Source organism: Oryctolagus cuniculus, chromosome 14 (genome assembly GCF_051225735.1).
Source record: "Oryctolagus cuniculus isolate XC-2025 breed Fujian yellow rabbit chromosome 14, ASM5122573v1, whole genome shotgun sequence".
Lineage (NCBI taxonomy): Eukaryota > Metazoa > Chordata > Mammalia > Lagomorpha > Leporidae > Oryctolagus > Oryctolagus cuniculus.
Window position 1 is genome coordinate 86,429,439 of NC_142880.1, and position 13,412 is coordinate 86,442,850.

General features: G+C 44.3%; 1 protein-coding gene across 4 annotated transcripts in view; it reads right to left on the minus strand.

Annotated features, from left to right (window-relative positions):
- The window catches only part of SGTB (small glutamine rich tetratricopeptide repeat co-chaperone beta), a 48,311-nt gene that overhangs the window by 4,201 nt on the left and 30,698 nt on the right, over positions 1–13,412 (minus strand). For 2 of the 4 annotated variants that reach the window (XM_002714068.6, XM_089312815.1), the window contains exons 5-7: positions 10,800–10,904; positions 1,876–2,014; positions 1,713–1,775 (exon numbers count right to left, since the gene is read on the minus strand). In XM_002714068.6, coding sequence (XP_002714114.1) covers positions 1,713–1,775; positions 1,876–2,014; positions 10,800–10,904 — 307 coding nt within the window. The remainder of the gene's footprint in view (positions 1–1,712; positions 1,776–1,875; positions 2,015–10,799; positions 10,905–13,412) is intronic. The other 2 variants (XM_089312814.1, XM_089312816.1) reach the window with 1 other exon arrangement.

Genomic DNA, 13,412 nt, shown 5'->3' on the forward strand with positions numbered 1-13,412 from the left:
AGAGTACTTTTATAAAGAAGTGGCCATGTTGCATGGGGTGCTGAGTGGACCAGGAAAGCCCTTTCTCAGTGGGCTGGACACGACGGCGGGCCTTTCTACTTCCTTCACACATGCAGCTCTGCCCAAAAACTCATTGTTAATCTCTACCAGCCTGCTGAAAAGTCACAAAACATGTTTTCAACCCCCTGCCTTTACAGCTCCTCCATGGTGGGCACACACCTTATTTGGGTACCTAGCAGTGTGCATCCTAACTCACAGTAACAAGTCTGAAACTGAAGGAATTCCCTTTTCATATCCTGCAACAATAGCATAACTTGGGCCCTGGAGATGAGTAACCATGTTGGGAAAATGTCATAAAACTTAACAAAGAGACTGATTTTCCAGCATGTAGGTGGAAAGCTGACAAATCTGGGGGTGGGGGAAACCTAGCAATTCCTCAAAAGACTTTATCTCACTTGGACTGAGTCATCTGCATACTTCAATTCAGCTGAAAGTTTAATGGATGCAGGACACTTCTTGAAGGAAACAAATATGAAAAGGAACTGAATTCTGCTTTCCAAATATATATCAGATGGTAGAATGGCTCTCAGCCACAGCACACAGTCACCCAAGGAGCATTATATGCCAAGGCAACATCCTAGATGCACTACATCAAAGGTACCATACAGCATGAATATTTTCAAAAGACCCGTAAGTTATTTTGTTGGTTTGAAGAACAAAGTACATACACATAGGATGTTCCAAAAAGTTCATGGAAAGCCGGCGCCGCGGCTCACTAGGCTAATCCTCCACCTAGCGGCGCCGGCACACCGGGTTCTAGTCCCGGTCGGGGCGCCGGATTCTGTCCCGGTTGCCCCTCTTCCAGGCCAGCCCTCTGCTGTGGCCAGGGAGTGCAGTGGAGGATGGCCCAGGTGCTTGGGCCCTGCACCCCATGGGAGACCAGGAAAAGCACCTGGCTCCTGGCTCCTGCCATCGGATCAGCGCGGTGCGGCGGCCGCAGTGCGCCGGCCGCGGCGGCCATTGGAGGGTGAACCAACGGCAAAGGAAGACCTTTCTCTCTGTCTCTCTCTCTCACTGTCCACTCTGCCTGTCAAAAAAAAAATAAATAAAAAAAAATAAATAAAGTTCATGGAAAATGACTGTTATAAAAAATTACGCATGGGCTTCAAATTTTTTTTTGCACTGAAATAGTCCCATTTTTCCATGAACTTTGTGCAGTCCCCTTGTACACTGAGACTTATATGAACTCTTATGTATTTTATATTGAGACTTATAATAAACTCTTCAGATATAAAGTAAGGCAGACAATGCCAGGGAGCAAGTATAGGAAACCACTGTAGCCCAAATCCCGAGACCTCGATTGTTAGCTATTTTCCTAGGATCACTTCAGATAAGACTGTGGTCTTTATCTTTTCATATATTAGTAGACTCCTATGCCAATCTGTGAAAAATATGGTTCTCTTCGTAGATAATGAACACATATATGTACACAAATTATTACAATTTGGGAAATCCATGGGCTTCCTGTAGCCCATCCATAACTTTCCCATGGAGGCACATGGACAGGTGAGGAACCTTGGCCATAGCCTGCCATTCACACTCCACCAACCACTACCACCACCACAAAATCTCCCTTACTTGTTTCTAAAAACTTTCAGAAATAATAACTATGGAAAACAGAGGCAGTGGAACAGAAAAAGAAATACACTCACCATACTAATGAAAGCTGGATTATTTATCAAGCTGGCCATGTCAAAGCTCAATCCAGTTCCTGTCTGTAAAACAATTATATCTGAGAATCATTTAACCACTTCATTTTAATTATAATAAATCATAAGTGAAAAAGTCTTCACTCATTTGGCATTAATGACTTACAGGACTGGATACCTCTCTCAATTTCTGCTCTGCTATTTTCAGATTTGACTTATAGGAATCATTTTCAGGGTCAAGATCTAATGCCTTTTGATAACTTGTGACTGCTTCTTCAAATTTATTCATGGCAGTGAGGGCCAGCCTGAAAGAAATACAGAGTATAAAACATTAAGATACGTGATTGAAGAACAGCAGAACCTCACAGTCAAATGTCTGTCTTGGTACTCAGCGCCAGTCCAGCTTACACTTAATGTATTCATTGTACAACTGAACATGGGAATATCGCCAAAATGCTCTCTGATTCCATTCTGTGTCTGAATTCTCTCCATTCTGCTTGCTGACAGCCTAGGTGGTTCTGTATGGATCATGAACTTAATATGTGGAGATGAACCCTACCTACTCTTTCAATTTTTTAAAGCCTATATATGTGAAATAATTTGCTTTACTATGAGAGTGAGCTCCACAAAGATTTGTGCTAAGGATCCTGTGGTCACGTAAATCCACGAGGCTCCTGCCATTTTTAAGGACTTTATATTTGTGCTTCCAAATGTCTCCATCCTTCCTTCTTACTAGCAGAGACTAAGGCAGCAGGAAGCATTGAAGTTGCCGTTCCAGGGCCAGCATTGTGGCACAGCGGGTTAAGCCACCGCCTGCGACACTGGCATCCCACATGGGAGCCAGTTCAAGTCCTAACTCCTGATCTAACTCCCTACCAGTGCTCTGGGAATATCAATAGAAGATGGCCCAAGTGATCAGAGCCCTGCACCCAAGTGGAAGACCTAGAAGAAGCTCCTGGCTCCTGGTGTCAGCCTGGCCAAGTCCTGGCTGTTGTGGCTACTGGGGGAGTGAATCAGCAGATGGAAGATCTCTGTCTCTCCCTCTCTTTCTCTGTTTAACACTGCCTTTTAAATAAATTAATATTTTTTAAAAAACTGCCATTTTAAAAAGCAGGCTGGGGGAAGGGGGCAGCAGATGACTTCCTAAACTAGATATGTTACCTGTCAAATAAAGTTAGCATCAGTTACCATTCATTTAACAAATTATTTTTCCAGATACAAGTCAAAGAGTTGGTTATGAAATTTTAATGTTTATCTCTACCTAGTTATAATTTATTGGAAAATTATTTCAGAATTAACAATAATATGTTTTTTTTTTTTTTTTTGGTTTTTGGTTGTGGTTTTTTTTTTTTTTTTTTTTTTTTTTTGGATACTCCTTTTTGCTCAGTGTATTTTTTTTTTATCTTTTATTTAATGAATATAAATTTCCAAAGTACGACTCATGGGTTACAATGGCTTCCCCCCCCATACCGTCCCTCCCACCCACAACCCTCCCCTTTCCCACTCCCTCTCCCCTTCCATTCACATCAAGATTCATTTTCAATTATCTTAATATACAGAAGATCAGCTTAGTATACCTTAAGTAAGGATTTCAACAGTTTGCTCCCACACAGAAACATAAAGTGAAAAATAATAGATGATTTTTTTTAAATGATGATGAAATCAGATCAGACCTATTGTCAGGTTTAATCCCAGTGAGAGTCAAGTTGGGAATTGATAATTTCTTTTCTTTTTTTTTTTTTTTTTTTACAGAAGATCAGTTTAGTGTACATTAAGTAAAGATTTCAATCGTTTGCACCCCCATAGAAACACAAAGTGAAATATACTGTTTGAGTACTCGTTATAGCATTAAGCCTCAGTGTACAGCACATTAAGGACAGAGATCCTACATGAGGAGTAAGTGCACAGTGACTCCTGTTGTTGACTTTACCAATTGACACTCCTGTTTATGGCATCAGTAATCTCCCTATGCACCAGTCATGAGTTTCCAAGGCTATGGAAGCCCCTTGAGTTCTCCGACTCTTATCTTGTTTAGACACGGTCATAGTCAAAGTGGAGGTTCTCTCCTCCCTTCAGAGAAAGGCACCTCCCTCTTTGAAGACCTGACAGGCAGAATTAGACAGAGAGAGACAGAGAGAAAGGTCTTCCTTTACCGTTGGTTCACTCCCCTAATGGCCACTACGGCCGGCGCACTGCGCCAATCCAAAGCCAGGAGCCAGGCACTTCCTCCTGGTCTCCCATGGGGTGCAGGGCCCAAGCACTTGGGCCATCCTCCACTGCACTCCTGGGCCACAGCAGAGAGTTGGCCTGGAAGAGGGGCAACCGGGACAGAATCCGGCACCCCGACCAGGACTAGAACCCGGTGTGCCAGCGCCGCAAGGAGGAGGATTTGCCATGTGAGCCGCAGCGCTGGCAATAATATGTATTTTTTTAAAGATTTATTTATTGGCCCTTTTAGCCCTTTTTCCCTCTGCTCCTCTTCTTCCTTGCTGCCCTGCGCCTCCGGGACGCCTGGCCTTCAGATGACCTGCTCCACGCTTCGTGGCCTACGTGCCCCTCCACGTGGCTGGCTCCTGGTTCTCGGGATGATTCCAGATTTCCCTCTCTCTTTTAGATGGAGCCCTCACTCTCCTATGCATTTATCTCACTGAATAAAAAGCTTAGAAACTTAAAAAAAAAGGGGGGGAGGGCCGGCACTGTGGTGCAGCAGGGTGAAGCCCTGGCCTGAGGCACTGGCATCCCATATGGGCGCTGGTTCTAGTCCTGCCTGCTCCTCTTCCAACCCATTTCTCTGCTATGGCCTGGGAAAGCAGTGGAGGATGGCCCAAGTCCTTGGGCCCCTGCCCCAGAGTGGGAGACCCAGAGGAGGCTCCTGGCTCCTGGCTCCTGGCTTTGGATCAGCACAGATCTAGATGTTGTGGCCATCTGGGGAGTGAACCAGTGGATGGAAGGCCTCTCTCTCTGTCTCTACCTCTCTCTGTAACTCTGTCTTTAAATAAAAATTTAAAAAATATTTATTTATTTATTTGAAAGGCAGAATTGGCTGGCACCGGGGCTCACTAGGCTAATCCTCCACCTACAGCGCCAGCACCCCGGGTTCTAGTCCCAGTTGGGGCACCGGATTCTGTCCCGGTTGCCCCTCTTCCAGTCCAGCTCTCTGCTGTGGCCCGGGAAGGCAGTGGAGGATGGCCCAAGTCCTTGGGTCCTGCACCCGCGTAGGAGACCAGGAGGAAGTGCCTGGCTCCTGGCTTTGGATCGGCGCAGCATGCTGGCCACAGTGCGCCAGCCGTAGTGGTCATTTGGGGGTGAACCAACCGAAGGAAGACCTTTCTCTCCATCTCTCTCTCTCTCACTGTCCATTCTGCTTATCAAAAAAAAAGAGAGAGGAGAGGCAGAGAGGGAGAGGTCTTCCATCCAGTGGTTCACTCCCCAGTTGGCCGCAACGGCTGGAGCTGCGCTGATTGAAGCCAGGAGCCCGGAGCTTCTTCTGGGTCTCCCATGTTGGTGCAGGGGCCCAAGCACGTGGGCCATCTTCTACTGCTTTCCCAGGCCATAGCAGAGAGCTGGATTGGAAGAGAGCAGCTGGGACTTGAACCGGCACCCATATGGGATGCCATCACTACAGACGGCAGCTTTACCTGCTCCACCACAGTGTTGTCCCCTGATAATAGGTATTATGATATATTATTGTTTTTTTTTTATTCTAGGTTTGATTTTTTTCCTTATTTTTAAAAAATTTTCTATTTATTTTATATATTTGAAAGAGAGACAGACAGAGATCTTCCATCTATTGGTTCACTCTCCAAATGCCAAAACAGCAGGGCTGGGCCAGTTCAAGGCCTTGAGTCAGGAACACAATCTGGGTTTCCCACAAGGGTAGCAGGGACCCACCTATTTGAGCCATCACCTGCTATCTCCCAGGGTATGAATAAGTGGAAAGTTAGAACTAGGAGCAAAGCTGGGACTCGAAACCCAGGCACTCTGATATGGGCTTCAGGCATCCTGAAGCAGCATGTTAAATCCTTCACCGGACCAGCGTTGTGGCATTATGGGTTAAGCCACCGTCTACAATGCTGGCATACCATATGGGCACCAGTTCAAGCCCCAGCTGCTCCCCTTCTGATCCAGCTTCCTTCTAATGCACCTGGGAAAGCAGTAGAAGATGGCCCAAGTCCTTGGGCCCCTGCACCCACGTGGGAGACCTGGAAGAAGCTCCTGGCTCCTGATTCATCCTGGCCCAGCCTGTTCTAGCCATTTGGGGAGTCAACCAGCATATGGAAGCTCACTCGCTCGCTCGCTCCCTCTCTCTTTGTGTGTGTGTATGTGTGTGTGTGTGTGTAACTCTTCATTTCAAATAAACAAAAAATAAAAATACTTCACCAAATGCTTGCCCCTCTGGGTTTACTTATGAATTCAATTCTTTATTTTCTGATTTGCCTCAAAGACTTCTGATTTGGGTAAAATACAATGCCCAGTGACAAAAAAAGTTCTTACAGTCTAATTTGTTTTCTGCCAGTCAACCATGAAAGCTACTTTACCAGAATGCCCGATTAATCAACAATTAATAAATATTTACTGAAACTCTACTCTATAATAGATATTTTAGATAGTGAGGGTTCCACAGTGAAAAAGATAAAGTTCCGAACTTCAAGAAAATTTCATTCAACCTGGGGAAGACAGCCCCACAAACTTGCAAACAAGAAGGTAATACCATTAAGGGAAAGACGAGGGGAGCTGCTCAAAAGAGGCCACACGGAAAAGGCAGAATGACATGAAGAAAGCACCAGCAAACCAAAGTCCTGAGAAAGACGCAAGCTTGGTGTGCTTAAGGTATAAGACAGGTGAGGAGGGAGTACAGAAAACAGCGTGAGACGATGATGTCAGGTGCAGTCAGGTGCCAGATGGACCAGTGGAGCGTGGACTTCAGTTGCAATGGAGTGACGTGATCTGAGTTATGCTTTAGAAAACTTACTCCTACTTCTGTGTAGAAGATCAACATGGGCAGCGTCGGGTGGAGGTGGTGTGGAGTGCAGGCAAGACCAGTTAGGAAGCTTGTGCAGTAACCTAAGTAAGAGATGATAGTCTGACTAGGGGTATAAGGAAGAGAATGCTCAACACCTGAATTCAAAATTTACACAGAAGGGGCCAGTGCTGTGGCATAATGGGTAAAGCCACCTCCTGCAATGCCAGCATTCCATATGGGCAATGCTTCAAGACCCAGCTGTTCCACTTCTGATCCAGCTCCCAGCTAATGCTCCTGGGAAAGCAGTGGAAGATGGCCCAAGTACTTGGGCCTCTATACACATGTGGGAGACCCAGAAAAAACTCCTGGCTCCTGGCTGCAAATCAGCCCAGTTTTGGCCATTGTAGACATCTGGGGAATGAACCAGTGGATGGAAGATTTCTCTCTCTCTCTCTGCCTCTCTTTCCATAACTTTACCTTTCAAGTAAATAAATAAATCTTTAAATACACACACACACACAAAGGACTTGCTAAAAGATTAGATGTGCCACATATAATAAGAATGTAGGATGATTCCTTAGCTTTTGATCTGAGGACTGGGTAGATTAGTGATGGTACAATTTGCTCAGGTGGGAAAGATTTAAGAAGGGAAACAAGAGTTCTGTTTGGGGCAGGTTGAGTTCAAAATGTCTATTCCATATTCAAATATGGAGATGAAAGTCACTGGATATATTAGAATGGAATTCATACAAATACCTTAAGAGCCCAACAACATATATAGTAAGTTCTCATTCACAGCCGTTGCATTTTATGAAATCACCATGACCAGCTGTTTCTAAGGAAAATACAGGGTCAGTTTCCTGCTAACCTCTGGTAAATTTAATTCAACTAGAATGGAATGGGAGAGGGAGTAGGAGGTGGGACAGGAGTGGGGGTGGGAGGACGGATATGGGGGAATAACTGCTATATTCCTAAAGCTGTACCTATGAAATTTGTATTCATTAAATAAAAGCTTTCTAAAAAAAAGTTCATGAGGACATCCTTGAAAAAACTGTACATGGATTTTTAAATTTTTGCATAAAATAAGCTTTAAAAATACTTTCATATGTATAAATAAATACCTTTCATGAGTATAAAAAACAAATTTACTTCAACTAATCAATATATAACCTTGTTTTCTATGTGTTTCTGTTTAAAGAAACTTCATTTAATATATATTTTCTTTCATTAGCATTGAACCCTTAGCACTAACTCATACCTGAATGTATTTTCCCGATAAAGCCTTTTTGCACTTAAAAGCACAGACAACACTTTGGCCTATATTTTGGGACTACTATAAATAGTGAAATCAAACAAAAGTCACAAAAATACCATGTAGCATTAAATCAACTGATCCAGAATGAGATCTAAAGCAACAAAGCAGGCTATCATCACCTTATTCAGCTTCAGTTGACATCATGTGCCTCAGGAGACAAATTTTTCACCACTTTTCATTGTCCATGAATGACCACATAAGGGCAGTAAATATTAATTTGAGAATTACAAATAAATTCTAGCAAATAGGTTAATTCATAAATGCAGCATCTTAAAATAATGAGCATCAACGTCAGATGGAGTAGGATGAAATCAGAAGAGAAATAGAGACACAGCAGCAACAGAGGATTCAACCCTGCAACGCACCACTTTTAGAAGTAGCAGAAGAGGAAGAACCAGAAAGGAGACACAAGAGAGTTCCCAAGGAAGTAGCAGCAAATAAGGCAAGTATGATGTCAGAGAATCCTAGGGGATGGGGTATTTTGAGAATAAGTTAACTGCACCGAATATAAAAGATGAGGTAGGATGAGGATAGAGAACGGGACACTAGCCTAGTAAAATATAGACAACCGATGACTTTGAATAGAGCTGTTTCAGTACAGTGATTGCAAGACCCAGGCTACTCAAGTGAAGCAGAACCAACAGTACATGGGGAGAGACATAAAGAGATTTATTATGAGGGACTGGCTCACACAATTATGGAAGATGAGGAGTCCCATGACCTACAGTCGGCAAGCTGAAGGCCTAGGAAGACAAGAGTTGTAATTCTAGTCCTAACCCTAAGACTGGGAAGTCAATGGTTTGTCAGGTCCACATCCAAAGGCTAAGGACCAGGAATGCTGAGGTCCAAGGACCGGGGAAGATAGATGCCCTAGTTCAGAGAAAGGGAAGAAATTCCTCCTCCCTCCACCTTTTTCTTATATGTGGGTCATCAAAGAATTGCACGAGGCCCACACACATGGTAGAGCATGCCCTGTCCTCATTCTCATGCGACCTAGGGAGGGAGTCAGTGAGAGATAAGGAGCTAAGCCAACACCCAAGCCATGTGTACTACCCAAATCCCATCAGCTTCTATTTTGAACTCAATATGGATGAAGTACAGCCCCTCCTCATCATGTGGCTAGGCCTCACTTCCCATCATGCACCAGACACTCTGCAGACCGCATCTGACCTTCTTGGAGACCACTTTGTCTGCTGCAGCCCCATCCCAAAGCCTCCCTCCTTTGAATATTCCATCACCCAGGCCAGAGCACTACCCCTTATCTTATAAAAAGGACACCTCCAGTCTAGGTGAGAACAATTCTATCTCTTGAGGTTGCCCACACTCAAGTACAAGGGGGTACTACCCCTTTGGCTTTCAATAAATCCAGCTTTTCTACTCACCTCTATCTATGCTTCCTGGTTGTATACTTACAAGTGGGAAGATAAGAGCCTGGTTACATCTGGCCAGGGGGTTGCCCTCAGCCCAGCCGGGGCTTTGATCCTAAGAACATAACTTGAGGGTCCCCATCCCTACACCATACCCATGTCCCACATCAGAATACTTGGGTTTGATTCCTAGCTCTGGCTCCTGATTCCAATTTCCTGTGTATACAGTGTATCAGCACTGGGAGACAGTGGTGATGGTTCAACTAACTGGGTTGCTGCCACACATATGGGAGACCTAGACTGGGTTCTCAGTTCCCAGCTTCAGCCATGGCACAGCCCAGGCATCTGGGGATTGAACAAGTGGGAAGGAACACTTTCTGTCTCTCTATCCTTGTCTCTGTCTCTCTTTGCCACTCATTTTTTTAAATTAAATTATTAGGGCTTTATTAATCTGTTCTACTTGCTACTTAGCTTTGGTGTAACATAACTCCTTGCAAGTTTTCCCATAAATGAAAACATTGCAGAATACCAAAGATAGCAATGTATGCAACATGGTACCTTCGTTTACTATTAAAACATCAATTAATGAGAACTTGAAACTTGTGAAGTGTATCTTGTTGCTTATGCCTTCAGGATCACTGAAAGGTTTTGGAAATCAGAGTTCTTTAGTGTTTTTTGTCTCAAGTTCCCCTTTCTGTGACCTAAAAACTGTCAGCAATTCTTCTCTTTGTAGCCTCTAATATGTCTGAGAGAAAGCATTTAACAAAACTGTTCAAATATTTTGCTTTTTTGTACACTGTATTTGTAAATATCGTACTAAGTTTTTGAGTTTTTCTTCTGGACTTAAAATTAGAGGCAGCTTTTAGTGTGTGGAGATTGATAATTATATTGAACTGCTCATAGTGGTACATAACCCTATGAGTCTATTTAATGTGTGTAAGGATTGTGGGGCCAGCACCATGGTGCAGTAGGTTAATCCTCCACCTGCGGCATCAACATCCCATATGGGTGCCGATTCTAGTCCCAGCTGCCCCTCTTCCTATCCAGCTCTCTGCTGTGGCCTGGGAAAGCGGTGGAAGATGGCCCAAGTCCTTAGGCCCCTGCACCTGCATGGGAGACCAAGAGGAAGCTCCTGGCTCCTGGCTTCGGATTGGCGCAGCTCCGGCCGTTGCAGCTGTCTGGGGAGTGAACCAGTGGATGGAGGACCTCTCTGTCTCTCCCTCTCACTGTCTGTAGCTCTACCTATCAAATAAATAAATTTTAAAAAAATCTTAAAAAAAAAAAAAAAAGGATTGTAGGACCAATAAAAACAAAAATGGTGTTCAGGGTAGTGGTGTTACTATAATTTACTAAACATACAAATTTTCAATAAAAATTGCATACTTTAAAAGTATTTAAACTAAACAGCTGCTTGGTACTACTTTCAACATTCTCCCAGAACTTACCCCATTCTCCCGTAGGCCTTGCTGTACTTCGAATCAATTGCTATTGCTTTTTCACAGTCCTTTATTGCATCTGTGTAGTGACTTAATTTGCTTTGAGCAGCAGCCCTAAGAAAAAGACAAGAAATTTTCTTATAAGCAGTTTCCAAGGCACCAATTTAGATTTCCAGGTACTAAGAAATGACATTTTCCTTGTCTCACTTTGTAGATGACTCCCAGGAAATTTCTAAGCAAAACTGTCTAAGATAATTATTTAATCAAACAGAAATTATATATTAGAATAAAGAGTTCAGAGACTTCTGTTCAGAAAAAAAAATATATGCAAGCTGAACTATTTGCATTCCTACCCAGACAAGACTAATGTGCAAGTCATACAACTGATCTACCCTGGGGCCGGCGCTGTGGTTCACTTGGTTAATCCTCTGCCTGCGGCGCCGGCATCCCATATAGGCGCCGGGTTCTAGTCCCGATTGCTCCTCTTCCAGTCCAGCTCTCTGCTATGGCCCGGGAGGGCAGTGGAGGATGGCCCAAGTGCTTGGGCCCTGCACCCACATGGGAGATCTAGAAGAAGCTCCCGGCTCCTGGCTTCGGATCAGCGCAGCGCCGGTCGTTTTGGGGGTGAACCAACAGAAGGAAAACCTTTCTCTCTGTCTCTCTGCCTATAACTCTACCTGTCAAATAAATAAGTAAAAACCTGATCTACCTGCTTACTGCCTTAAAGGGAGGCACACAGTGTGTGACTGCTGTGAATGGCTGCAGAGTGCTCTCCTGTTAGCTATAATCACGGCAGAGTGAAAGCACAAGTGAAATACTCTGGCACTTTACTTCTCAGGCAGACTGCACCTACATTTATTTATTTCAGTCTCCCAGAATTCTCATAATCTTGTTCCACAACAAAAGCCTGCAAAAGCCAACTCTGGAAAAAGAACATTTGTTTAGATCAAATCCTTATAATTGTGACCTCTTTTCAATAATGTTCCTGGGTAGGAAGAACGGTCACAGAAGAGGACCAGGAAAGAGAGAGAGAATTTCTCAGACAGACTTCCAGAAGCCAGTGTGGAGGGCCAGCAGCCTTGGGTCAGGCAGATCAGTTCTCCAATTTCTCACAACCACACTGGAGAACACCAGGCTGCAGCCCCTTGCCTTAAACACTGGAGTCCTGAGACCTGGTACTTCTCAATGAATCAAGGTGAAGTAAAGGCTAATCTTTCTCCCACTGAAAAATGTTGTTCCCTAAGCCCAGAAACTGACTGACGTCCTGCCGTGCCCTTGGGCCTGGAGGTGAAGGCTCTCTGCAAGTGCCCCGTGCTATCCCAGACTCTGGCCTCTTGGCCCTCTCCACCGCATTTGCAGAAGTACCTCTTTCATCTTTGCTACATTTATTCCCCCTTTGCCTACAGTTATTGTCTAACTGTCCTAAAACCCTTCTGTTAACCATCCAGCAAATCAGCTCTCTTCCTTGAAATTAGTCAGTGATCACTCTAGTAAGTACACATTAAAGGCAATATAACTGATTAAAACATCATCTATCTCTGAGTTTCGCTCCTCGTTGATCCTCAGCACGCTGCACCTTTTACCCGCTATGTCACAGCACCAGCCCCCAAATGTCTTCTAACTTGGAGCCAACGTTATGGCATTGTGGGCTAAGCCTCCGCCTGTGATGCCGGCATCCCATATGGGTGCTGATTCGAGTCCCAGCTGCTCCACTTCCAATCCAGCTCTCTGCTGGTGGCCTGGGAAAGCAGTGAAGGATGGCCCAAGTGCTTGGGTTCCTGCATCCTTGTAGCAGATCCAATGGAATTCTAGGCTCCTGGCTTTGGATGGGCCCAGTTCCAGCCATTGTGGCCATTTGGGGAGTTAACCAGCAGATGGAAGGTATCTGTCTCTCCCTCTCTCTGGCTGTAACTCTGCCTCTCAAATAAATCAATCTTTAAAAAAAAACAATGCAAGACCTCTCTCTCTCTTTTCTGTCTGTAACTCTGCCTCTCAAATAAATAAATAAATCTTTAAATAAATAAGTATTTTAGAACTATATTTATCTTCTAACAACCTCTGACAATCAAACTGTAGATTAGGATTATTTAATACTACTTTCAATATCACATCAAGTCTATTATTATACTCCATAAATACTGAAAGTGCATAACAGATCAATTATTTTGTTAGATATCTATGAACAGAATGTGCTATACAAAACCAATCCTGGGGTGGCAGTGCGGTTGCATAGTAGGTAAAACTGCCAACTGTGATGACAGCATCCCATACGAGTGCCAGTTCACGTCCCAGCTGCTCCACTTCCTATCCAGCTCCCTGCTAATATGTTTAGGAAAGCAGAAGAAGATGGTCCAAGTGCTTTTGCCCCTGCTACCCATGTGGGAGACCTGCCCCTAGCTGAAGAGTGAACCAGAGGATGGAAGATATCTTTTTACTCTCTCTCTCTCTCCTTCTCTCTGTAACTCTGACTTTAAAATAAATGGATAAGGGCTGGTGCCACGGCTCAATAGGCTAATCCTCCACCTTGCAGCGCTGGCACACCGGGTTCTAGTTCCGGTCAGGGCACTGGATTCTGTCCCGGTTGCCACTCTTCCAGGCCAGCTCTCTGCTGTGGCCCAGGAG